The sequence below is a fragment of the Equus caballus genome, chromosome 22 (assembly GCF_041296265.1).
Source record: "Equus caballus isolate H_3958 breed thoroughbred chromosome 22, TB-T2T, whole genome shotgun sequence".
Classification (NCBI taxonomy): domain Eukaryota; kingdom Metazoa; phylum Chordata; class Mammalia; order Perissodactyla; family Equidae; genus Equus; species Equus caballus.
In genome coordinates this window covers 44,991,399-45,015,374 of record NC_091705.1, presented here as the reverse complement: position 1 = coordinate 45,015,374, position 23,976 = coordinate 44,991,399, and the positions used below count along the sequence as shown (strand labels likewise).

At 47.8% G+C, this 23,976-nt stretch overlaps 1 protein-coding gene and 1 pseudogene across 2 annotated transcripts; both read right to left on the bottom strand.

The window, feature by feature from the left end:
* Positions 1–1,953: 1,953 nt before the first annotated feature.
* On the bottom strand, positions 1,954–23,086 carry RAE1 (ribonucleic acid export 1). 2 transcript variants are annotated; one of them, XM_023626790.2, is made up of 12 exons: positions 22,895–23,086; positions 21,522–21,618; positions 20,851–20,955; positions 16,787–16,879; positions 11,790–11,876; positions 10,736–10,822; positions 10,554–10,625; positions 9,474–9,581; positions 6,454–6,560; positions 6,293–6,368; positions 5,518–5,712; positions 1,954–2,396 (listed from the first exon to the last, which is right to left on the bottom strand). In XM_023626790.2, the coding sequence occupies exons 2-12, from the start codon at positions 21,609–21,611 to the stop codon at positions 2,310–2,312; spliced, it is 1,107 nt and encodes a 368-aa protein (XP_023482558.1). In that variant the 5' UTR covers positions 21,612–21,618; positions 22,895–23,086; the 3' UTR covers positions 1,954–2,309. The 2 variants fall into 2 exon arrangements, with proteins under 2 accessions (XP_023482558.1, XP_023482559.1); XM_023626791.2 differs by having other exon boundaries at positions 22,326–22,905.
* On the bottom strand, positions 17,685–18,897 carry LOC102149788 (abl interactor 1 pseudogene; annotated as a pseudogene).
* Positions 23,087–23,976: the final 890 nt, after the last annotated feature.

The following is a 23,976-nucleotide window of genomic DNA, read 5'->3' as shown; positions in this document are numbered from 1 at the left end:
CTGATTATGACTCCCAAACTCTACCAGCACCTCGTTTCAGCAGCTCCTTAATATGTGGTCCTCGCCACCAGATCAGGTCCACAGTCAAGTAGGCAGCGCTACAGACGGGGAGAAAGAGCCTGGCAAACCAAACGGAAACAAGTGAAAGCAAAACGCTCACTGTAGAACCTGGGTGGTGGATACACGTCCACTGGAAAACAACTCCAACTCTCTTATACGTTTGAAAATTTTCATAATAAAATGTCGGGGGAAAAAAGTATGCGAACCACCTAACTTGTCTTCTCCATGAGTTTATACACCCCTCTTCCAACGGAAGCGGGAGCTCTATTCCTAACTGGGTGTACACTAAATCATTAAGGGCACAATGACTTGACATTTGTTAAGAGTCAAGATGACACTTGCATCTTTTTGGACTGGAAGATGCCATCAAACCTACGCACACCTGTTGAGCACGCACTGCATGCGACAGAGAGGACTGGCGTCCCCAGGACGATGACCTCCTCCAAGACTCCTATCACTTTTAGGAAATAGGAAAACAAGTCTCTTCAGAAGTTTAAGGATTTCATCCAATATTTACTGGCTCATCGTTAGCAGACAGGCAGCGGTCTTTAAACTCCAGGTCTGGGCAGGTGGAGAAATGAGCCTCGGCCCCATCTACCGGGATTCACATCCCAGGGGCAACAAGGAGCTCCCTGACTCCTGGTTTCTGGCAGCCTGAAGTCCAAGCTTAGATTTAGGCAAATATTTTAAATTTGCCAATTACAAACACAATCCCCTTGGTAACATGGCAAGGCCCAATCTTGGAAAAGAACACTCGAAAAGGCTCCTGACTTGAACTCATTATTTTGTGGTCACTTTCAACCACAGCCAGTCACCAGCTTGTAAAGAGTAACGAAATTATGGCTAAACTAGAGCTGAAAAACCCACTCCCACCTCCAGTGAAGCCGGCCACTGAGATAACCAACCGCGACTCTCTCCTCATGGCCGTCTCTGCTATTTTTGTACTGTCCCATACATACAGATCACAAAGCCACGGGGCTGGTTCATAAAGGGAAGGGAAAATTACCTGTAAATGTAATTATGTAATTAGCTGTAAACATAAAAATTAGCTAACTTGAAAATTCAGCTTTCTTTTTCTAATGCACCTTTTTATCTCTCAGAAAATAACTTTTCAGGCTAAAAGACAGAGCCAGAGTTCATGAGTCTGAATTCATCTGTGATCGGACTACCAAAGAACTTAAACCACTGAGGGCAGGCAATCTCTTCCAGGAGAAAAGTTTATTTCCATTGCTTTTTATCAGTGGGCAAACACATCTTACAGTATCATCGATATGAGATTTCCACACTCAGCAGGTTACTTTACACACCAGCCCCAAACAGTAAGCATCAGAAGCATTTGGGGTCACGGGGTAAAAATGTAACATGCAGACTCAAAAGTAAAACATTGAGTTGAGTTTCATTTTGGATACTTACCAATCAGGAATTCTAAATTACATGAAATAAAAAGCAGTACCTCAAAACCACCACTACTGGCAGCACGAGTTAAGAGCATTTCCCATGCAGGGGACCTGGGCTCTAACTGGAAGGCCACACGAAAGTCACCCACACGGGCCTGGCCCACAGAGGCCTGTCCCTCGGCACAAGGACCATCCCCGTTTCAGTCACAGGACACCTGCCCAGCAGAAGCGAAAAGCAGCAGGCATGTTAAAGACAGGAAGGGAGGAAGCAAAAGAAGAACAGGGTCAAACGCCACCAACGCTTGGAGAGGCTGTGGCCACACACTCCACGTGCAGACATGACCACAACTCAGGACTCCCTCTCTCCTAAGGTGCAGGGTTTCCGCACTTCCCAAAAGGCATCTGAAACCACACAGCAAACCCAGAGATGCTGCTGAGCGGGATGACCTCTTCAGAGCCTACGGGGTGGGCAAGAGGAGAGACGGACAAAGGGAGCTAGTAGGCAATCGTCAAAATATTTTATTACAAAATACAGTACAGGTTCACAGACTGCTTCCCAATGTTCTCTAACATGTACACGGCCGAATGAAGTGCTACAAAATACCTGGCAGTGGCCCACAAGACTCTAACTTCTGTAATGACTTCAGTCTCCTTAGAGTTACAGAGGACGTCTGTAACGGGCAGTGGAATGGAGAGACGGCCGTCGCCGCGGCTGGCGGGGCTCCTGACTGCTGAACAATAGCGTCGTTTTCTCCATGGCTTACAACCCACCAAAAGCTGGGACCCAATTCGTACAGAGACGAGGCAGAGCAGAGAGAAAACAACTCTGGCCAACCCAGAAGTCTCTGGCCACTACTTCTTGTTCCTGGGTTTTAGCTCTTCAGCTGCATTACGCAGGAAAATGTAATTTTTCTTCTGGGGATTATAAAATTCATGTCCCTAAAGGGGAAAAAAACACAATGATCTTATTTTCAAAAAGCAAAAGTTAGCATTTTATGGGCACTTTTTATATGCCAAGTCCTGTGCTACATCCGTGAAGCATAAACTCTCCTCCAGGGGAAAAAAACAGGCAGATGGAGGGAAAGAAAACCACACTTCAATCAACAGCATAGGCCTCAGAGAAAAGGTTAAGGACTTGGTGGGAAGTTGTCTTCATGTCCCACTTGGACGACCTTTTACATAGCTATTTTTCCCGAGTCAAGACTCTCTAAGCCACCAGCACTCTAAGCCAAGACGACGGCCCTCAGGGAGCGAGGTCTTGGGGACGAGGCATCCCACATGGCATGGAGAGAGACGTGGAAGTACGCGGAGTGGTGGTGTGTCTGCTCCTGCCTGCGCTGAGGTGGAGGGGGGCCTGTGTAACTTCAGGGGAGCCTGGAAAACCAGGATCAGGCCAGGCTTTATAAAGGGCTCTGAACATCAGACTGAGGCCTTTGAACATTATCCCAGAGGGAAAAGGAATGGCAGCCACAAAGGCTGTAAATGACAATGACAGTGACATGAGAGATTTGTGTCTTAGGAAGACAGTGGAGTGCAGTGGGCAGGGCAGGTAAGAGGGACTTTCAGGTGACCCGAAGGGCCTCTGGGTGCACTCTGCCACCTGTACTGCAATGACGTTTTATTTTCATCCCTGGACAGATGTGCTGAGATGGTTAATTCTCATTATGATGTGCGAACTGCAGCTGCTCTTAAAGGCTGTGCTCAAGCAGCAGCACATAACATTAACACACGTGGTCATGATTTCATGCTGGAGGCAACTGGCTTTAAACTAAGAACACTGGAAAATTCCTGAAGCAACTTTTTAAAAATTAAAAAGATAATAATTTAAGTAACTGCCACTGAGAGCTGATGTTAATTGCTCGGATGAATTCATTTTGAGCAGCCTTCCAAGCAACGAGCTTTCTCAGTTGTCTCAATTTACTACTGTTTTTTCAATGCTTGCAATGCAGAGAGCCCTGAGTGTGATGTCAGTTAAACGCAGAGTTTTAATGCAGCTGCAGGCTGAGCATCTGAAGAAGAGGAGATCCACTGAAGAGCCCCATGGGGAAACTGAGGCCTCAAGCCACAATGTAGCTCCCACCCCAGCCAGGCAGAGCCAAAAAAGTGCACTCTGCAAAACTGAGCATGTGGCTTCCACGGGTGAGTGGATAAACAAACAGTGGTACAGCCACACCATGGAACACTACTTGGCAGTGAAAAAGAAAAAGACTACTAAAACACTCAACAGCATGGGTGAACTTCAAAATCATTAAGCCGAGTGAAAGAAGCCAGCCAAAAAAGAATACATAGTATATGACTCCATTTATATAAAATTCTAGAAAATGCAAACATCTCTAGTGACAGAAAGCTGATCAATGGTTGGAGAAGGGGCGGAGGATTATAGTGATACACAGGAAACTTCTGGGGGAGATAAAAATGTTATCTTGACTGTGGTGATGGTTTCATGGGTATGTACAGAAATTGAAACTGATCAAACTGCACACTTCAAATATGTGCAATTAACTGCATTTCAATTAGACCTCAGTAAAGCTGCTTAAAAAGGCCCACATAAGCAAAAGCTCAGAGAGCGTGCATACTCCCACAGGCCAGAGCAGCATCCATAGCAATGTGCTGAACGGGCAAGACGCATCACAGGAGACTGGACAGAGCTGGTGACTGCCCAGCTCTTCTGAGAGAGAGAGACTCAAAGGTGACACAAGAACTTACACCCCAGTGACCGGGCGGCGGTTAACTCAGAGGAACACGGAGAAGCGGCGAGCTGGGGGACAAAAGGAGACGGGGATGGGAAAAGCAGCGGGATTTGCGTCTCCTAAGTTAAGGGACTTAGGGGACGCCCAGGTGCAGACACCCTGGTGGGACTGGGATAGGGGAAGTGGGGAACGAAGTCAGGAAGCAAGTTAGAAACGGCGAAGTCATTAGCTTACGCAGGAATGCAGGCATGCCTGGAAGAAGCCTACGCAGAGCCAGTCAGGCGAAGCCGGCGGAAGGCTGGCCTCTAAGAGGCGCCGAGAACAGAAGCTAGCAAAGGATGGCGAGGAGCAGTCAGAAGCAGTAATAAACAAGAAAACAGAAACACCAGAGAAACCAAAGGAGAGAGGTTTGTGAAGGATGCAGGAAGGGATGGACCACAGTACCCAACACACACAGAAAGGAAGCTTCTCGACTAGACAACGAGGATGTCAGCCAACGAGACTGACTACAGTTCCAGGAGGCCAGGACCCTGCAGCGGGCTGAAGAGGGAACAGAAGCCGTGGGAGCGCAGAGGGCAGGTGTTAACCACTCTGGACAAGTTTAACAGAAAGGGACACAAGGTTTCCTCAGGCTTGCTTTAGAAAGGCCAAAGTGTGCGTGCTAACCAACAGAGGGGAAGGAGCTGGTGGGCAGGAGAGGAGAGAGTTTGAGAAGGGGCAGAAAAGAGCAGAATGGAGGGAGGGAACCTCGGAGGGAGGAGGGGACAGGCGGAAGGAGATCAGGCCAGTGAAGACGGACTGTGTGGAAACCAACAGAAGGACGGAGGGGGAGGCAGAGCCTCTCTGGGCGAAGCTGGCGACCTCTCCAGTCAGGAACCTCAGTTGCAGTGGTCTGGAACCTCAGCACCTAAGTGCTCTCTCTACCGTTATGCTGAGACACCTCAAAAATGCAGCCAGGACCCTGTCAGCCCTTCACTCCCCCCGGAAATGACAAACAAACAAAAATGAACGCCTCGGGCAAAAGCTCCATGCCCTGGCCCTGCTGACCCCTCCCGCCCCACCCCTTGCCGTGCCCACTTCGCCCTCTCCCAACAACCGCAACATCACTGAACGACCACACTCTTCCAGAGTGGCGGCCTCCAGTTCACCTGTCTTTACCAAGAGCTTCTGGGGGGCGGGTTCCCAGGGCAAGGCTCAACACGCGTGCTTTCTCTGAGTCCCCACAACCTGCAAGGGAGGCCCTGCCATTTCCTTCCACAGTGAGGTGACAGTGACCTGCCCCAGGACACAAGGCAAGTCCGGAGAAGAGTCTCAACTCAAGCCCAGGCCCTCCGACCCAGAGAGCCCACAGCGGGCCTGGGAATTCTCACCTTCGACCAGTCGTAGCTGGAAGCATACGCAAATATGTTTCCATTGTGGTTGAAGCAGCAAGCTGCTATCGGCTGATCCAACTGTTCCGAAGTTTTTAGTTTTGTTCTGGCATCTTTGTCCCAAAAGCTGAATCTACCATCAGATCCCACGGTTGCAAGGGTGCCATGAACAGGATGGAATGCGATTCCATTTACCTGCAAGGAGTGACACGTACAAGGAGGAGCGGAGACAGCAGAGGGAGGAGAAGTCAGGTCTTCGCCAGCGCGTGCCCCCCACTGCAGTTAGGAAACAACATGCACATTTCAAGAGAGCAGCTGCTGGCTGATCACAGGAGGAACCAGCCACGCTTCCTCCGTCAGGCGCCAGCCCAGAACCGTGTGTCGTCTCTTGTCATGAACAGAGGGCAGCAGAAGTTAACAAGCATATAGTGAGCGACACCAAGGAGTGAACCTAGGAAAATGTCTTTCCTTTTTTAGCAAACAGCAACTCCTCAGTTTTAAGTAAGTGTATCAACTGTCCACCAGCACTCACTGAGCGGGTGGAAGACCCTCCCCAAAGTCCTAAGCTTACATTCAGAATCAACAGTGAGAAAACGAAGACAGTCAATATGTTCACAAAAACAGAAAACTGAAACCTACGGCATAAGCCGTTTGTCGCCGGACATGAACCCCCACAATGACAAAGTGATCTTCTCTGATCCCATAATGACTCAGCTACCACCTCCAAGTCTAGTTTCTAGACGTATTCTCAAGGTTAAAGTTTCTAAAAACATACCGCATAGATGTCCTGAGGAGCTGAAGTATTGGTTCCATTTGATCGATGACATTTGAAGGTGAAGTTATCTTTGGCACTGAAAAACAAAGCCCCAACTAAGTTTTCCTTTGTAAAAAAAATGTCTCAAGTGAAAATCTGCAAGCCGACTGAGTCCCACTTACGGGTTTGGGGGGTTGATGTAGTGAATAGCGACTCTCCCCTCGATGCTGCCCAGAGCAAAACCAGTTGGCTTGTTCTGTTTGTCCTTAAAAATAGCCACACATCGATGCTACAATTTGAAGAAAAAAAAAAAGTATATCATCACCATGTAAAATATAAGATTGCATAACTACTGTGAAGTTAAAGAATTTTCACCTCATTTTTGGGTTTTAGAAGAACCAGAAAGACATTACTCAAACATGGTATTTCTGTTCCTCTACTAAGCACTATTTTCTAATTTGAATAACCACTTGAATTCAGCCACGTGATTCTACGAATAAACTGTGCTTCTGTCTAGCTGCTGCTCTCCCTCTGCCACGGGGAAGGCCTTGCTGTCACTCCAGCAGTGCACGTGGTCCTCAGGGCCTCCCAGCCCCTAGGCTGGTGCTGGCTCCCTCCTGGGGAGGGAGGAAGGCACTGCAGTTTTAACCCTCCACTGACGAGGTGGATGCCCTCCAGCAAGTCACCCCATGTTTCTGTGCCTGTGTTTCCCCAACTGGAAAAGGGAAGTAGGGTCTCCCTGGCAATCACAGGGGAACAAGGGTAAAGTGGGACAGCAGCTGGGCCAGCACTTGCTAAACTGCAAACACGCTACAAGAAGGGAGACACTGCACTTGATCCAACATTGAGTTGAAGGGGCCCAAAGGAGGGCCCCCTGGACTCTATAGAAGATCCCACAGAAAGAGCCCAGGGCCCAGCCTCCTGGGGGAGAGAAGCAGGGACAGGTCCATCTGGGTTCTCACGTCCTCCTTCCAGTCATGACAACCTGGCCCAACCCAGAGGACGACCACTCTGCCTGAAGTGGACATTTTGGCTTCTATAAGGAGCTCTGGAGGCACTGGAGCTGGATCAGGGCCTGGGGGCTAAGCCATACAAGAGAAGGTAAAGAGCAGTTTCGGTTATCATGATACATGCTAGAGTATGCGAATTTCCTAAGTAAGCGGAAAAGTGTAGGCTAGTTCTATCTCTGCACCATTTGCCTTTCTTTTTTGAACAGTAAGTGCATTAATTTTGTGAATAGAAAAAGAATTAAGGAAAAGAGACAAAATTCTGTAAGTTCTTAGAGGTCAGGAGGAACTATGGCCGGCAAGGCTGTACCCATTGTGCTCAGCACAGAGTTTAACACCTGGCGCACAGACCAGGAACCGCACCACTCCAGAAGGTGCCATTTACAAGAACACACTGCACAGCGGCCCACGCAAGGTTGACGGCACTCCTCACAAGTGAAAGGCCAGACTGCCTGGCACAGGGTGGCAGGAAGTGAAGCCAGACCAGCCTAGGTTTTATCAAGGAGTCTGGGATTTGTCCGAAAGGAACTGAGGAGTCAGTGATGGCTTTTAAGCAGGGGCATGGCAAGACCAGATGCGCAATTACAAGAAAGAGCCCCTGACTCATGGATGCAGAAGGGACGGAAGGAAGGCAAAGATCCAAGCTCTCACAATCATTGAAAGAGACTTAACTAGAAGTGGTGGTAAGAAGGGAGTGAAACAAACAGATTCCAAAACACTGGCAGGGTAGAAGTGAGCCCAGAGATGAACGAGGCAGGAGAAGAGCAAAGGAGGGAGGAGGGATCGAGGATGATGCCTAGATTTCTGGCTGAGACAGCTAAGCAGCGGAGGGCCCGCTTAATGAGACATGGAGCACACGGCAAGGCCCAGGCTCGGGTGAGGTGGCAGGGAGGAGCAGGGTGAGACTGGCTGTTCACTCAGCAAACGTTTACAGAAGCCTCCACACATCAGGCCTGGCACCAGAGGCGGGGAATGAGGCAGCAATGAGTACAGAAAACAGTCTCCGGTCTCATGAGCTTATGTTCCAGGAGGCAAAACAAGACAAAGTAAGTAAAATATGTATGTGCGTGTACGTCAGACGTGTAACGCACACGTTAAGGTAGCAATTCCTTACCACATCTATTAGATATCTGTAGCACTAGGGCGAGCAGCCAGGGAGAAGCCTGAGAAGAGGTGACAATGACTCAAGATGTGCAGAAAGTGCTCCTGCGTGTGATGTGGGACAGCTCTGGGCTGAGCTGTTGGAAGACACGCAAAGGAGCCGTCAGACTGCAGATGTCCTTGTCGGGGGGCAGAGGGGAGGTCTGCTGGAGGTCTGAGTCTCCAGACCACAAGATGCGCCTCAGCGACAGCAGTGGGCGGGGTGAGGCTTCACTCAGGCAGAGAAGGCAACGGCCAAGGGCAGGCACCTGCAGGACCTCAACATACAAGAACCTCCAAGACAGATGCGGCAGCAGCCAGAGAGGCAGGACGTAAGAGCCTGGGACAAGAGAAACCAAGGACAAGACCTACAACTAGAATACACAGCTATGTACTTGGGGGCGGGGGGCGCTTTGGGGAGAAGGAGAAAAAAAAAGACACCAAGGACATAATGTTCAAGAACACGTAAAAATAGCATTATGCTAAGGCCCTGTTATGGTAAAATGAGTGCTGATCAGTATCCACTGGAATTACTGATGAGGAAACCACTGGTGGCCATGCCAAAAACAGTTTCGGTGAAGTAATGGGGGCAGCAGTCTCCACAGAGGAGGGTGAGAAATGAGTGGGAGGTAAGAAAGCTCATGCAATACGGCTGACTGCAATGGGAAAAAGGGATCCAGGGGGTACTGGAGGAGGATGTGGGATCTAAGAGTCCATGGCAAGTGGAAGACCGAGCTGAAGAGAAAACTGTCTGGGCACAACTAAGGCACAGCTGAATCTGGAAGCTGTGAACTGATAATGGGACCGATCCATGAGATGCACAACTTCATTCAACAGCATGCAGCTATCCAGGGGGATGTTTGGAGAGGACAGGTAAGTTGGGGCTCATCCAGAAATGGATAGTACGTACTCACTAAATATTTGTGCTTGCATCCTTAAAATCATCCCCTACGAAAATACTTCTGGGTTTCTGAAGTACAACTGCACCCCCCACGTGGCACTGACCACAAACGACAGGGGCCACAGACACGCTTCCAGGCCCGACTGAGAATCACCTGATGCTTCAGTGGCGACTCTATCCTCCTGAACTCAGAAGGCTGGCTCTCTAATTGGTAGACGATCAGTCCCCTCTCCGCGGTTGCCACCACGGCCATAGGATATATCTAGGGAGTGGAGGAAAGCAGAGACATACTTAAAATGACGGAGTGTGCTTCTTTCATACCAAAGCACCAGATCAATTTTTTTAGTCACAAAAATAAGCTAATTTTTTTAAGTTTAAAAATCTAATGATATCAACACGTTTTTCATGAAAACCTAGAGAAATCATATTTGAAAGGAGAACATTCATATATTCTTAAAAGACTCATTTTTTAAAACTGTAATAGACATGCATATTTAGAAAACGTACTGAGGAAGAGAGAAGAAATGAAACCAGCTACAGCATCCCTTCGAATGCTAAGTGGTGTTGGCAGTATGGTACATTTTACTCCAGTCTTTTCTGAGCACTGTACATGCACAGGTGAGTGTGGAAAGCTCTAAGGATTCGTGCCCTTTCCTCCAAGCGTGCACCTGTCCCATGTGCCCGAGTGAGCCCGCCAGAGGGCTCAGCTGACCACTGCAGACTTGCTGACCTGTTAGGTCACCTCCAGTGTTTCACCACAGTACACAGAACACAGACCATCTAAAGGTTTATTTTTCTCCTGATAAAATCCTAAAAGTGGAATTACTGGGCCGTTGGTATAAAACTTTAAGACATGACTAAACAGATGGAGAAAGTTCTTGAGTTTCTCTCCCACTCAGAGATAGTCCCCCAAAATCTAGTAGGACATCACAAAGTTATTACCAGGTTTCCCACAGCCATACCATAAACGTCATATACTGACGGCATGTTGCTAATCTGCATATGCTCAAATAACAAGCGACAAAAAACATGACACCAGTATTGAGGAATTCTGGAAGAGATGCAGCACAAAAGTCTCCTGCTTTATAAGATGACTGAGGCAATCTGAGCCATATCCCCTGTGTCTAGTGTTGAAGTTTCAGGGATTTTAGATTACCCTCTAATAGCAAGATGTTATAAGGTAAGAAACGCTATTTGTTTAAAGAAAATATATATGAAGGTAGAAGTTCTTTACCACGTCAGCACAGTAACACCTTTCGGGGAGTTGCAAAACCATCATAGGATTTGAGGATCGTGTATCCCAAAACTAAAAGAAAAAAAAGCCGGCAGTAAGTGACCATTCAGAGCTAAAGCACAAGCAGTGTACAAAGAAACGCCAGCCTTGGGCGGGCCGTGCAGTCTGACAGCAGACCATACCTTCAAGGTCTTATCCCAGCTCCCAGTCATCACACAGCTGTAGTTCGGTGCTTTGATCCAATGTATGGTTTTAACGGGAGCATCATGCTTTCAACAAGACAAAACCAAAACCGATGAAGGTAAACATAACAAGGCACTCAACAGCTTTAATTCTAGAAATTCAAGGATGAGGAACTAACTTAAATACTGAGGGCATACGCAACAAAACCCAAAGGACTATTTTAGCCCCTCCTCACGACCAAAATACTCAATTTAACACAGAACAAGTATCTACCTTCCACTCTAACAAACTTGAGTTTGATTTTGCCCATAACTAACTAGTATGTGAGAGAGAAAGTAAGCCTCTCCCTCGGAGGAGAGGTTCAGAAATAACTGGTAGGGAACTCCACCAGTTTCATTTATTCTCTAAGGTGGCAGAGTTAAGAGATCGAGGAGATGCATCTAGCACCCAGCACTGTGACTCAGAGTAGCTAACACTTTTCTGAAAATGTTTCAGTGTCAAGAGGCCCCTCCTCACAGTCAGAGCCTCTGGGTCTAGGTTCTTCACTCCTTCTGCCCTTCCTAGCGGTCGTCACACAAGCACCTGCGGTGGCCCCTGAGCAGGCTGTAAAAGCTCCATGGCCATGAGGGAGTGGCCCTCTCACGGCTGCCTCTCCCTCAATGCTGGCGCCTGGTGGATGGCAGGCACTCAACAAACACTCGTGGAACGAACAGGTGACCAAAGGCAGTGGAACAAGGCAAGTCACATACGAGTGCTGGATGTCACACACGGCAACACTGAGGAGCACCTGTGACATTTTCTTTAATAGATTTGTGTCACTAACTCCTTACGACGCCATCCTCATCTACACATACATGGAAGACCCATGACAGAATAATCTGTGAAATGCTAGTGAGAATGTGAATGGTTATGAAACTGGTGTTATTTTTGAAGTACAATTGATTTGGTACAGTCAAACTGCATTTTTCCCGTCAGAGTCATTATAACTGAAGAGTCATCCCCCCCCCGCACACCAGCCTTGCCCCCCTCTTTGCAGAGGGTGAGTTTCTATACCTGTGCAATCTGTATCGCCTGATTACTGTTGAGGTCCCACATTTTGGCAGTTTTATCACATGATGCTGTAAATACTTTGCTCCCATCCTAAAATAAAATGGAGAAAATCTCTCATTCTAAGAAAAATAAAATCTCTAAATGTACATTTAGATATTAGGGCGAACATAATGAGGCCGGTTTTGTTTCGAAATTTTTATTTTTCCAATTTTTGGGGGGCTAGTGTATTGCAAACTATAATGTCATATATAAAACACACTTTCAGCCCTATTGTTTATTATTGATTTATTTTTCTAAGAGCTACTACATAAACAGGATAAAAAAAATTTAAAGGGTACTTAAAGTTATATTGTGAAAACCACGTCTCTCCCTACCGCTGACCCCTCAGAGCAGCCACGGGCCACTGTGTACCCTCCAGGAACAGCCTTTGTACAGCACGTATCTATGTGTGTACCAGGGGCCACTTCAAAAATCTTTTCTGATTTTCATCAATTTGAAGCCTTCATAAAAGTTGCTAGAAGAATACAATCAGTGCCCATAAACCTGCATTCACCAGGGTAAACGTTTCGTCACATTTACTGTTTCTCTTCCCCCTCTCCGTATATATCTATATCTCTATCTAAATCATGACTTTTGTTCAGCTCAATATCTAACAGCATTCCAAATGCATGCAATAAAACTACACTAACTGACAAAAGTCATCGGTCCTACAGAACCTATAGCTTAAAAAATTAGCAGTCGTGTAACAGTTTTCAACATATTCACGTACAGAACTCATACAGTAGGTCAGTCAAACAGAAGAAGCACAAGGTAACTTAAAATGAGAGGAAAAGTACTGAATCGAAAGTCTAGACCAGTGGTCAGCAAATATTTTTCTTAAAGGGCTATACAGTAAATATTTCAGTCTCTGCAGGTCAAAAGGTCTCTGCTGCAACTCCTTCACTATCACTGCAGCTTGAAGGCAGCCACACACATTGTATAAATGAAGAAGTGTGGCTAAAGTTCCAATAAAACTTTATTTACAAAAGCAGGCAACGGCCCAGTTATGGCCCATGAAGCACGGTTTGCTGATCCCTGGCCTAGACTGTTTCCTTTCTGGTTTCATAGCTCAAAAGAGATTCACTACCATCCTCCCCCAGCAAAAACTTGCTCCCAACTGAAGTCACCAGTCCTCTATCGGAAAAAAGGGAGAAAATCTGCTTCTCCATTAACGAAGCTATAAGGAGAACTCTGCTGGTCCTTGGAAACATATCGCCGTCTGGAGGGAAGGCTGAGGCGGAGGGAAACCGTGGCCTCTCCATGTCATCAGAAACGCCGACCCTCCCAGCCATAAGCAGCACTACGGTGTAGCGCACGCCAAACCCCAGCGGACATACAGACCCCAGCACACATACAAACCCCAGCGGACATACAGACCCCAGCGCACATACAAACCCCAGCGGACATACAGACCCCAGCGCACATACAGATCTAGAAGCTAAGCCACCAAAGGGCCGGGTGGAGGAACGACAGCTGAGTGCTGCCCGCCCAGCTGCTCCAAGGTCTGCCTGCCAGGGCCGCACAATGAGCCGTGTCCTCGGACTGCCAAAGAACCGCCTTCACCACGCTGGGCTTTCACGCCTCACAGGAGCTCTGGCTCCTGCGCTTATACGCCCTCCTCTCCCTGAAGGCCGCCCCTCCCAGGCTGGTGCGCATTCCCGCGAGCCCCAGGAGGGAGGCTGCCAAGCGGATGGGCCCTGGAGCCAGGAAGCCCTGGGTGTAGGCTCAGCCTCTCACCTACTACATGCCTCCAGCGAGTCCCTCAACCACCTCCTGACGGGCCCCACGCCAGTCACTATGTAGACTTAACCGAGCCATCCCGACTCCACTGTGAGATTCTTCCTTGTTTCGGTGTTTGTCCTAAGAGACCAGGAGTCCCATGGGCACAGAAGACTCGCCCACCTCGGCTACTGTGATTTCCACCACATTCCCAGTGGTTGGCACATGATGATAGGTGCCTGATAATTATTTGCTGAATTAAATCACGCTATTATCGGTTGTAATTTTCATTATTATCTTCATTTTATAAGTGAGGAAACAGACTCAGAGAAATTAAGAACTTGGCAAAGTCAAAAAGCAGAGGAGAGAGTTGAAATTTGAACCTAGGCCTGGACGGGAAGAGACAGACAATGCTCAAAAAGCTAGAGGCACATGGTTTACTTTTCTGTAAAGATTCAGCTCAGTTCTTGCCTCTTCTGTGAAAGGCTCATGGCGCCCTTCCCAAACCTTTCCACTGCGTTCTGCGCTCCCTCCAACCCAGCCCCGCTCCTCGCGCCTCTCTCAGAACTCAGCTCACTGCCTGGGGCTCTCCATCCCACATCGGAGTCCTCCACTGGATGGGGGCACAACACGCAGAGAGGAAACAGCTGTACACATTTTTGTAAATGCCAACAGCCACTCAGTAACATTTGAGCGAGAGAACTCCTGTATCTGTTAAGTCTATTTCTTACCATAATTTATAAGAAAGTTTACAATTCTGATCCATTACCTGATCAGTAAAGAAAGACAGGCAAAATATATTAGAAACATTTAAAATCTACTTGAGCTGCTACTTTTCCATAAACTAACAATAAGGCAAATTAAAAATAAGTTGTATCTGTAATAAACGTGTCACTTTTTAAACTGTTTTCATATATCTATTATTAGCCTCACAATAACCCAATCAAATCTATCAGGAATACAAACAACAGAAAGGACTTTAATCACTCTCAGAGCTAGTGATTAAAACAGGAGCAACTATGGCTCCTGAACCAATTCAAAATATTTATAAATAGTAGAATCATTTATTATTTATAATAAATAAATTTATAAACAAAATTACATAAATGTATGGTGCAAATAAAAATGGTGATGTAAAATAGAGGAGCCTGGTGTTTCTCCTGAAGTTAAACATGCACTCGCCATACGGCCCAGCAAGCCCGCTATTGGATATTCACCCAAGAGAAACGAAAACTTGTATTCACAGAAAATCCAGTACACAAATGTTGACAGCAGCATGACTCACAATGACCAAAAATGGAAAACAACCCAAATGTCCTTCAAGTGGTGGACGGTGCACAGGAGAACCCGCGCAATAGAACACTGCTCAGCAGTGAGAAGACACACTGCTGACCTGACCTGTGGGACCTCAACTGCATGATGCTCCAGGAAGCCAGACACAAAAGGCTACACACGGGATTCCGTTTATACGACATCCTGGTAAAGGTAGAACTACACGGACAGAAACTCATCAGTGGTTTCCAGGGTCTGGGAGTTGAGACTTGACTACAAAAGGGCAGGAGGGAATTCTGAGGCTGAGGATCTGTTCTATCTCTTGACCACAACCCTACGCATTTCTAAAAACTCACAGAATCATACACTAAAAAGATTCAATTTTACTGTCTGCAAATCACATCTAACATGACTAAAAAAATACACACAAGGCCTGGGCAGGGCCTCGAGGCTCAGCTTCCTTAGCATGGAGGAGCACCCACCTGCCTCTGACCCCATCAGGGCCTGTCTCCTCCCTCCTCCCAGGTCAGCCACAGGCAGGAGGGAGGAGAGCCAGGCTGGGCCCCTCCCCTTCTGCCTGGGGGCCACTCCACAGCCGCAGCTCTCGCTGCACTTGCCACAGGTACCTCACTCCCTGTTGGTTCCTTCGGAAATGGTCCCTTCACTAAACCCTCCCCAATCACCCACACTCGTCCCAAAAGGATAAAAAAAGAAAAGCTCAGAGCTGAATAAACTTGAACACATTTACTTATACTGCTGACGTTCAGGATTTGAGAGGAAAAAGAATTCCAAAAAACAGAGGCCAGCTGGTGGCATAGTGGTTAAAGTTCACACACTCTGTTTCAGCAGCCCGGGGTTCATGGGTTTGGATCCCGGGAGCAGATCTACACACTGCTCATCAAGCCATGCTGTGGTGGCATCCCACATACAAAATAGAGGAAGATTGGCACAGATGTCAGCTCAGGGCTAATCTTCCTCACAAAAAAAGAAAAGAAAAAGAATTCAAAAAAATCAAAACACCTCAAAAGTCTAATACAGGCATACCTCAGAGATATTGCAGGTTTGGTTCCAGACTATTGCAATAAAGGGAGTCACACAAATTTTTTGGTTTCCCAGTGCATATAAAAGTTACGTTTACATTATGTCTTTAAAAAAACCAATGTGCATACTTTAATTAAAAAATATTTTATTGCTAAAAAATGCTAACCATCATATGAGCCTTTTGTAAGTTGTAATTTTTTTGCTGGTGGAGGCTCTTGTAAAAACCACGGTATCTGCAAAGTGCAATAAAATGAGGTATGCCTGTAATGGAAAAGGATTAATTTTTTCCATAGGATTTATTTTCTGGGATAGTAAATTTCTAGCTTCTTTTTTTAAAGATTGGCACCTGAGCTAACAACTGTTGCTAATCTTCTTTTTTTTTTCCTTTTTCTCCCCAAATCCTCCCAGTGCACAGTTGTATATTTTAGTTGTGGGTCATTCTAGTTGCGGCATGTGGGATGCCGCCTCAACATGGCCTGATGAGCAGTGCCATGTCCACGCTTAGGATCCGAACCTTTGAAACCCTGGGCCACCAAAGCAGAGCTCGCAAACTTAACCACTTGGCCACGGGGCTGGCCCCAAACTTCTAGTTTTAAAACAACATAAGGTCGTGGCACATTTAGAGGTAGGAAAGGCTTCAAGAAATTATCTAATCCCTTGCTCAAGGAAACATGTCAATAAATTAATGGATTTTTTAATGCAAGAAAGGCTTTCAGAGAGACCAACTAAAGCTAACATGACGAAAGGTAACTGCTACATTAGGAACATCAATAAACTACTATATTTACAGTCAGAAACTTAGAATTGGTATAATGTCCACACACACATGCTATTTGTGTTCTGAGTTACATAAAAATAGAAACACATAAACATTCCGAATTACACTCTACACTGTGTAGAAGAAAACACTGAAGCTGCGTGAGCCTTACGTCACTCCAGCAGACGTCCAGGACAGGCCCCGTGTGCATCTGCTGGGCTTTTGGAATAGTCTGTCCACTGTCTTGAACTTCCCAGCAGCGAACCTACAGTAACGAAACAAATTGATGCAAACACAGCAATTAATGATATATCACATGCACTGCACATCTAATAACGAATGGGATACAATTTAAATATAATCGGACTCCTCACATCAACTTAATTAACTTTAAGAACAAAGCCACTGAAAAGCATATGCAAGTAGCTATTTTCCTATTCCTAAGCTATTAAATATACAAATTCTACTGCTTATATTTAAAACCACAGATAATTTTCTCATCACATCTATGAGATATAACTGTCTACTAAAGTTGAACGTTATCCATTACCATTCAGAGAATCTACACCAAAGGGGAAACTGATCTTTCTTCTCTGCATAGTTTACTCTGATTTTTTATATCATCTTTCTCCTGATTATATAAGTAATGCATTTTACTTAAAGTTTTTTATCACAAGTCAGTAAAAATGACCTTAATCTGACTACAGATAATATGGTTAATAGTTCAGTGTGCTTTCAGTCTTTCTACGTACATATATTGTCCTCAAAAAGCAGATTACACGGTATCTTCACTTTTTTTTTTTGATTTATTTTTTAAGTTTTCTGACTTTAATATTAGTCTGACACAGCATTAGTAACCATGCTGCACTGAAACATGTAATGGTACAATCTGAACCATGACTTGTTAAATGTTATACCCCACTCCCCCCAGAATATTTAGGCTGGTCCTCAAGGTAACAACGTGTAAGCACATAAGCATGATCAGTTACGGACAGCCTCCCATACGAACTGCTATTTAGCAATACACAAACTGCCTCCAAGATTTATGCTTACAGGTAGACATTCAATTATACCAATAAAACAGCCTATCCTGAAAATATGGGCACATTTTAAGACATCTTAAGACAATTCTGTTAGCCATAATGGTCCCACAGTATGACTGAGTAGTAAGAATCTACTTTAAAAGCAAAAGAATTTAATCAGTATAGTGCATGACTGATTCGACATAGTTCCCAGGGAAGAGACCGGTCACTTGATTGCAGACTCCTCCATACCAGCCATCGTCATTCTTCTTTATTACATGAATGATTGCACCCTCCATAAATGATAGCTCATCATCTTTGTCTTTTGTATAATCATATATTGCCACAACTTTCTCAATATAATTCTTGGGGGCCCAAGAAGGATCCCCATCTGCATATGGATCATTATACTGAACCACCGCAGCCTCCTCATCTTCATAATCCACTGGAGGTGGTGGTGGCGGAGGTGGAGAGTGATCAAACATGGGAATGTCATCTGGTGGGGGTGGGGGTGGTGGAGCTGGACTATCAGCAACTGACTGGTCCAACAGTGGGTGGTGAGGGTGTAGGCACAGCAACGGGAATGCCAATACTGCTGCTTCCACTGTTTTCTCGACTTCCACTTCCTCCACTACTTTCACTGTGTGTCCTCGGTCTCTGATTTGAAGCTGTCCTGCCTGGACTATGCTGACTTCCGAGCTTAGGAGGACTTGTCACGCAGTCATTAGGAACTGGTGGGGGTTTAACAGGTTCCAGGGTTTTGTAAGGAGTATTCTGCCCCAGCGTTCCCCGCCTAATGTGGGAGGACTCGGTGGCTTCTGAGTAGGAGGATTTGTTCTTGATAGAGTGCCAGTTCTTGCAGGCTGGTTATTTCCATGCTCGACACCATGGTCCCCATCACCCAGCACTGTACAGTCAACAGGTTTCCGAATCTACCTTACAGGGCGCTCCATATTTGTGGGTGCTATTTTGTGAGTTCTTGATGTATTCTTGTTTGTTGTCAAAATACCAATCTCTCTTCAAGCCAGTTTCTCTTTACGAAATGTCCACAGTGTGTGAAATATGATTGATGGAAGATGACATTCTCCAAAGCTGAGGCCTGGACATCCAGCAACTGGAGGACATTGTTGGCCAACGCACTTATTTGATAAGCAACACTAGCTAGGGATTGGGTTGTGCAGGCTTTGGTCTCTTCTAAAGCTCTTCTCTTGTCTGCAGCCTGTATGTAGTTGTTCTTACAGTAGTCGGCCACCAGGATGAGGTTCTGGTAACTCTCTCTCAGTGCCCTCTTCCCAGACGGGATCTCCTCCTCTAGTAACATCTGCAGCTCTGCCACTTTCTACCCCTCCACAGCGCTTCCTCTCGCTTTAAAGAGACAGAAGCAGCAAGGTCTGAGGAGCCTCAGAGCACCTCACAGCCCGGATACAAGCCCCCTACCCACCCGGTATTGTCAGTATCTTCACTTTTTTAATTGCAGTTTTTCTCACTTGCATTGTTAGCCTATGTGCCATTAAACAGTCTTCTTTTTTAATTTTTGAGGAAGTCTGGCCCTGAGCTAACATCCATGCCCATCTTCCTTTACTTTATGTGTGGGACGCCTACCACAGCATGGCTTGATGAGCAGTGCATGGGTCCGTGTCAGGGATCCAAACCCGCGAACCCCGGGCCACAGAAGCAGAGTGTGTGAACTTCACCGCTCAGCCACCGGGCTGGCCCCTCTTCTGTTTTTCAGCAGCAAATCAGCTGAAATCTTTCAAGAAACTACATGTAGACAGCAAACCTGCTCAGTCATGACTACCTTCCTCCCCCTACTGCTCTCCTCCCCTCAGCCCCCAACAGCCTCCCAGTAGCAGGTCACAGGTTGAAATCTTTTCCAAAAACTGTTTTTCTTTTTAAAGATGTTTTATTTTTCCTTTTTCTTCCCAAAGTCCCCCGGTACACAGTTGTGTATCTTTAGTTGTGGGTCCTTCTAATTGTGGCATGTGGGATGCTGCCTCAGCATGGCTTGATGAGCAGTGCCATGTCCATGCCCAGGATCCGAACCAGCGAAATCCTAGAACACCAAAGTGGAGCATGCGAACTTAACCACTTGGCCATGGGGCCAGCCCCTCCAAAAACTCTTAAAATGGTATTCCATCACACAGACATACCATAAATTATCATTACTATTAAGTATTACAATTTTCAACATTTTCACCTGCACGAGGACTTTCTGAAATGAGGCAGTATGAGCTTCTGGCTCAGAGTACAGAGCCCGGGCCAGACTGCACGATCAGCATCCCCCTTTGCCACTCACTCAGCCACAGGACCTGGGCCAGTGACTGGACTCCCCTAAGCCTCACATCCTGCTTCAGAAGACGCAGACGACAGCGAGTTCACAGTGCTTCAGCAGGTGTGGAGATCAATCCAGACAGCTCATAGCAGGCACATTATCGAGAGCCTCCTCCAGACCCAGAAGGGGAATCACTGAGACCCAGGGAATAAACTTAAGGATTTCCAACAAATATCGCTGACGACCCTCCAGAAGAGCTGTGCCAATTTACATTCCTACCAGCGGTATCTGCAAGGTTTCAGCTTATCCTCACTGGCACCAAGTAGTATTCTTTTTATTTTTGTTAATTTGAAAGGAAAAAAGTGTCTATCCTGTAAATCTCCATTTGTCTGATCACGAGTGTGACTGAGTGGCCCCAGCTGACTCTGACAGGCCCGTTGCACTCCTCTGTGAAAGGCCTCCTCATGTCCTTTGCTTACTTTGCCACCAAAGTTTTTATCTTTCTTTTCATACATTTTTTAGTTTTCTTGGCAAGTACAATGTCTCTGCAGGATGTGTGCTATTATCTAAAGCTGAAAAAGTTTAACATACGCCGGAAGAACATTTTCAGGATGCCTAGAAGGGCAATTCAGGTACGCCGTCAGGACGACATTCACTCTCCATGAAGACTTCATGTGATTTGGGCATACGCCTCCAGACGCAGAACTAGACTAGGAACCTGAGCTATGCCCACAAGCTGGCTTTCTTAACAAACAGTGCGACAACACGGGAGGGCTGCCATTCAGAAGGGTTCACACCCTCAAAACTGATTTCTTAAAAAAAGCCATGAACAAGCCTTAGCTCTACTTTATTCACTTGGGAAAGAATGGGGCCAAAAGAAAAGCTAACCTTGCCCATACAAAGAGAGACGACGCATAGAACATGCATTTTAGGAGCACTTACATCATTAGCCCACGATCCTGCAATAAGAAAGTTCCCCGGCAAGGTGGGTGGGCTAAAAGATAGACAACCAATGCTATCATCAGGAGAGGACGTCACTTCAATATCCTGGGGGGAAAGTTAATGTTAAAATGTATGCATCATCACAATTTCATTCAAAACTGCTTTTTTTCTCTCTAAACACCCCATGGTGGACTTTCCTTATGCTCAGAAACTAACTGCATTAGACCTTTCTCACTTTGATGAGAAAGGGGAGGAGTAAATACGCCAGGGAAAGTGCTAGCCCTGCTGGGACCGAAGCAGCACTCCGAACGACATGCCCACAGCCACGTCTCCCAAACAGCGGCCCACCAGTTCACTCTCGCCCAGTTATCGGCCGCCTCCCTCCCCTGTAGAAACTCTGATTCAACGGTTGTGGGCTGGGCCCCCGGGAACGTGCAATTTTAACAAGCACCTCAGGGGATTCTAGTGACCCAGAAAGTCAGGGAGAACAGGACACTAGTCCAGGGAACACACAGTTTCTGTGCTCCAGGGTTTGAGAAAGCGGGCTAGACAAAGTTTCAGAGCTTGCACCCCAAAGGAGGTTCCCACGCCATCTGGGTTTCTCCCACTGTCATTGAAGCGGGAAAGCCTGGCCTGCACTGTCCACACACTCCTTGAAGCTTCCGTACTACCTTCATTGGGTTGTGATTATCTGTGGTTGTGCTGCCAAACATGCTGGTCCCACTAGTTCCAAAACCTGAGGTTGTTCCAAACAGACTCATTTTGGCCCTAAAAAATAACGGAAAACGTTAAGAACAGGTCCTTTCTTAAGTAATAAATATCACTGAGAGACAATATAAAGATAAGTCACAGAAGAGAAATAAGACAGTCTAAATGGCTTCATGTCAGACTTTCCTCTCCGGAAGTGATCTAAATATATAATAAACAGAGTACTTCTTAAAAATAAATTCTCTATTTTAGGATAGGTTTTCACAAAAAAATTGTAAATAGAGTTCTCACACATCCCACGCGTATCTCCAACTCCCCCCTTCCCGCCCTCCCTCTCCGCGAGGCACCCCAGCTCTGACGATCTCCCCCTGCCCATCAACAAGCAAGCTCCCCGCCCGCCCCCCGGCGCATTCCTCCAGCTGTCCCTGCAGCGTACAGCCTGCAGCCTGCAGCCTGCAGCCTGGGATGACGTGCCCTCCCCCAGGCCGCCGGCTGTCTGGGTTTCACTCCTCGGCTCCCAGGGGAAGAGTAGCCTCCTGAGAGCTCTCTGGCGTGCTGGAAACGTTCTGAAACTGCACCGTGGCGATGGGCCCTCAACTTCCCAAACCACCAAAAAGGGCGCCGTAAACGGGTTATGGCTGTAGGTCTTCCTTCGACACAGCGATCAGAAGCATCTCTTTAAAGACAGTCGCCTCCTCGGAGGCGTCCCTGCCTCCCTAAGGGGACACCCGCGCCCGCCCGTCGCGTCCCCGCTTTCTGCACGGCACCTGCCACCATCTGGGAGTTCCGGTCTGCGGCCCGCGTCTTCCCGGGAGAGGGCCAGCTGCCGAGGGCGGGGAGCCGCCGGGGTCCGCCCCCAACAGGCCCGCGGCCCCGTTTAACAGACCCCCGCCGGGGAAGCGTGTGCGCGCGCGCGTGTGTGGGAGCATGTGGGCGCGTGTGCAACGAGCACTCGGCGGAGGAGACAGAACAAAGAGACTCAGCTCGGGGAGCGGCGAGAGCACCGCAGGCAGCCGAACAGCAGCCGGGGAGAGGCCCAGGGACGCCCCGCGCACAACGGTCGGGCGGGCCCCTCCGAGGAGCAGCCGGCGCGTAGCGGGGAGGGCCCAGCCGGCAGACGCCGCCACCGGCTCCCCGACCCTCCCGGGCCTCAGCTTCCCCACAAGGCAAACGCCGGCTCAGACCCGGGGTGCCCCGACGGCCCTTCCCGCCCTCGCGTCTCCCGGGGCTGTGTCGGTTGCCCGCTCGCGCCAGAGCCTCGCCGCGGGAGACCGGGCCCGGGACCGGCCCGGGCGCGCCATGGCGGCGGCCCCGAGGGCAGGCGGCACGGGCCTACCTGGGCGTCGCGCTGCAGCGGGAGGGGCGCGGAAGGCTGCGAGACCGCTGCGGCGCGGGGGCGGCGAGGGCGAAGCGCGACCAAGCCTCCCGAGAGCCCAGGTCTCCTCACGCCGGCGGAGGAAACGGCCCAATTACCGCGAGACACGGCGCATGCGCCCCCTAGCCACTTCCGGTACCACCCGGAAGTCCGGGAAAGCAGAAAAGGCTCTTCCTCCAGGGAGGTGATGGCACATGCGCAGAAACGCTATTGAGGCCGAGGAGAACTCCTTGTGCCAGCAGTTTGCGGATTGGTCGAAAGCTGATGTAGCCGACGCTAGCGGGCGCAGGAGCGCTTTAATAAATCTGCCGTCCTGACTAGTGGAGGGTAGTTAGTATTTTCTCGTGTGAATTAAAAATCTAGTAGAATTCTGAGGCTGCCAATTCAAGTCCAAGGCCATCCGCCGAGAAGCTGATAGGGCGCTGCCTGGGTTCCTGTCCTAGCATCTCTGTTTGCCGCCTCGGGGATCCTGAGCCATCGGGGCTTTTGGACCTCTTTCCAGCTGTGAGATAGGGATAACGATGCCTAAGTTCCGGGGCTGTTTCTTCATTAGGTTCGAGTGAAGTAAGAGACGTGAAAGGTTTTTGCTAAGTGTAAAGTTGCATAAACATGTTAAAGGGCTGTTAGGACACACGTGCCAATTCCGCATATTTCAGGTGGTTGCTTTGTTCCCCTTTTCGGATTGTCAGAAGGAAACAAAGGGCGGGGGAGGGGGATCTCCTGAGGTTGTGGTACGTACGCTGGATCTTCTCTGTTACTACTCAGTGTGGTCTGCATACCAAGAGCCTTAACATCTGCAGGGGGCTTTAGGATCCGCGGAATCTAGTCATAAAATGCAAATTCAGGAGGTCCGGGGTGGGCCCGGGAACCCAAATTTCTAGCAAACTGTCAGCTCGGGGTGCAGGGACCATGCACCACAGTTGAGCACGAAGGATCTAGATCAGTATTTAGAATCATTTGGGGCAGCTTTTAAAAGGCCGGCTGCTTGGGCGTCACCCTCTGATTCTGATTTGGTTGATCTGGGGTGGAACGGAGGGAATTAA

Excerpts from the sequence above, each read along its gene's own strand:
- RAE1 (XM_023626790.2), bottom strand. The coding sequence starts at position 21,611 with ATGAGTCTGTTTGGAACAACCTCAGGTTTTGGAACTAGTGGGACCAGC. Across the intron at positions 20,956-21,521 it reads ATAATCACAACCCAATGAAG|GATATTGAAGTGACGTCCTC; the intron begins GTAGTACGGAAG and ends CTTTCCCCCCAG. Across the intron at positions 10,626-10,735 it reads GCTGGGATAAGACCTTGAAG|TTTTGGGATACACGATCCTC; the intron begins GTATGGTCTGCT and ends TTTTTCTTTTAG.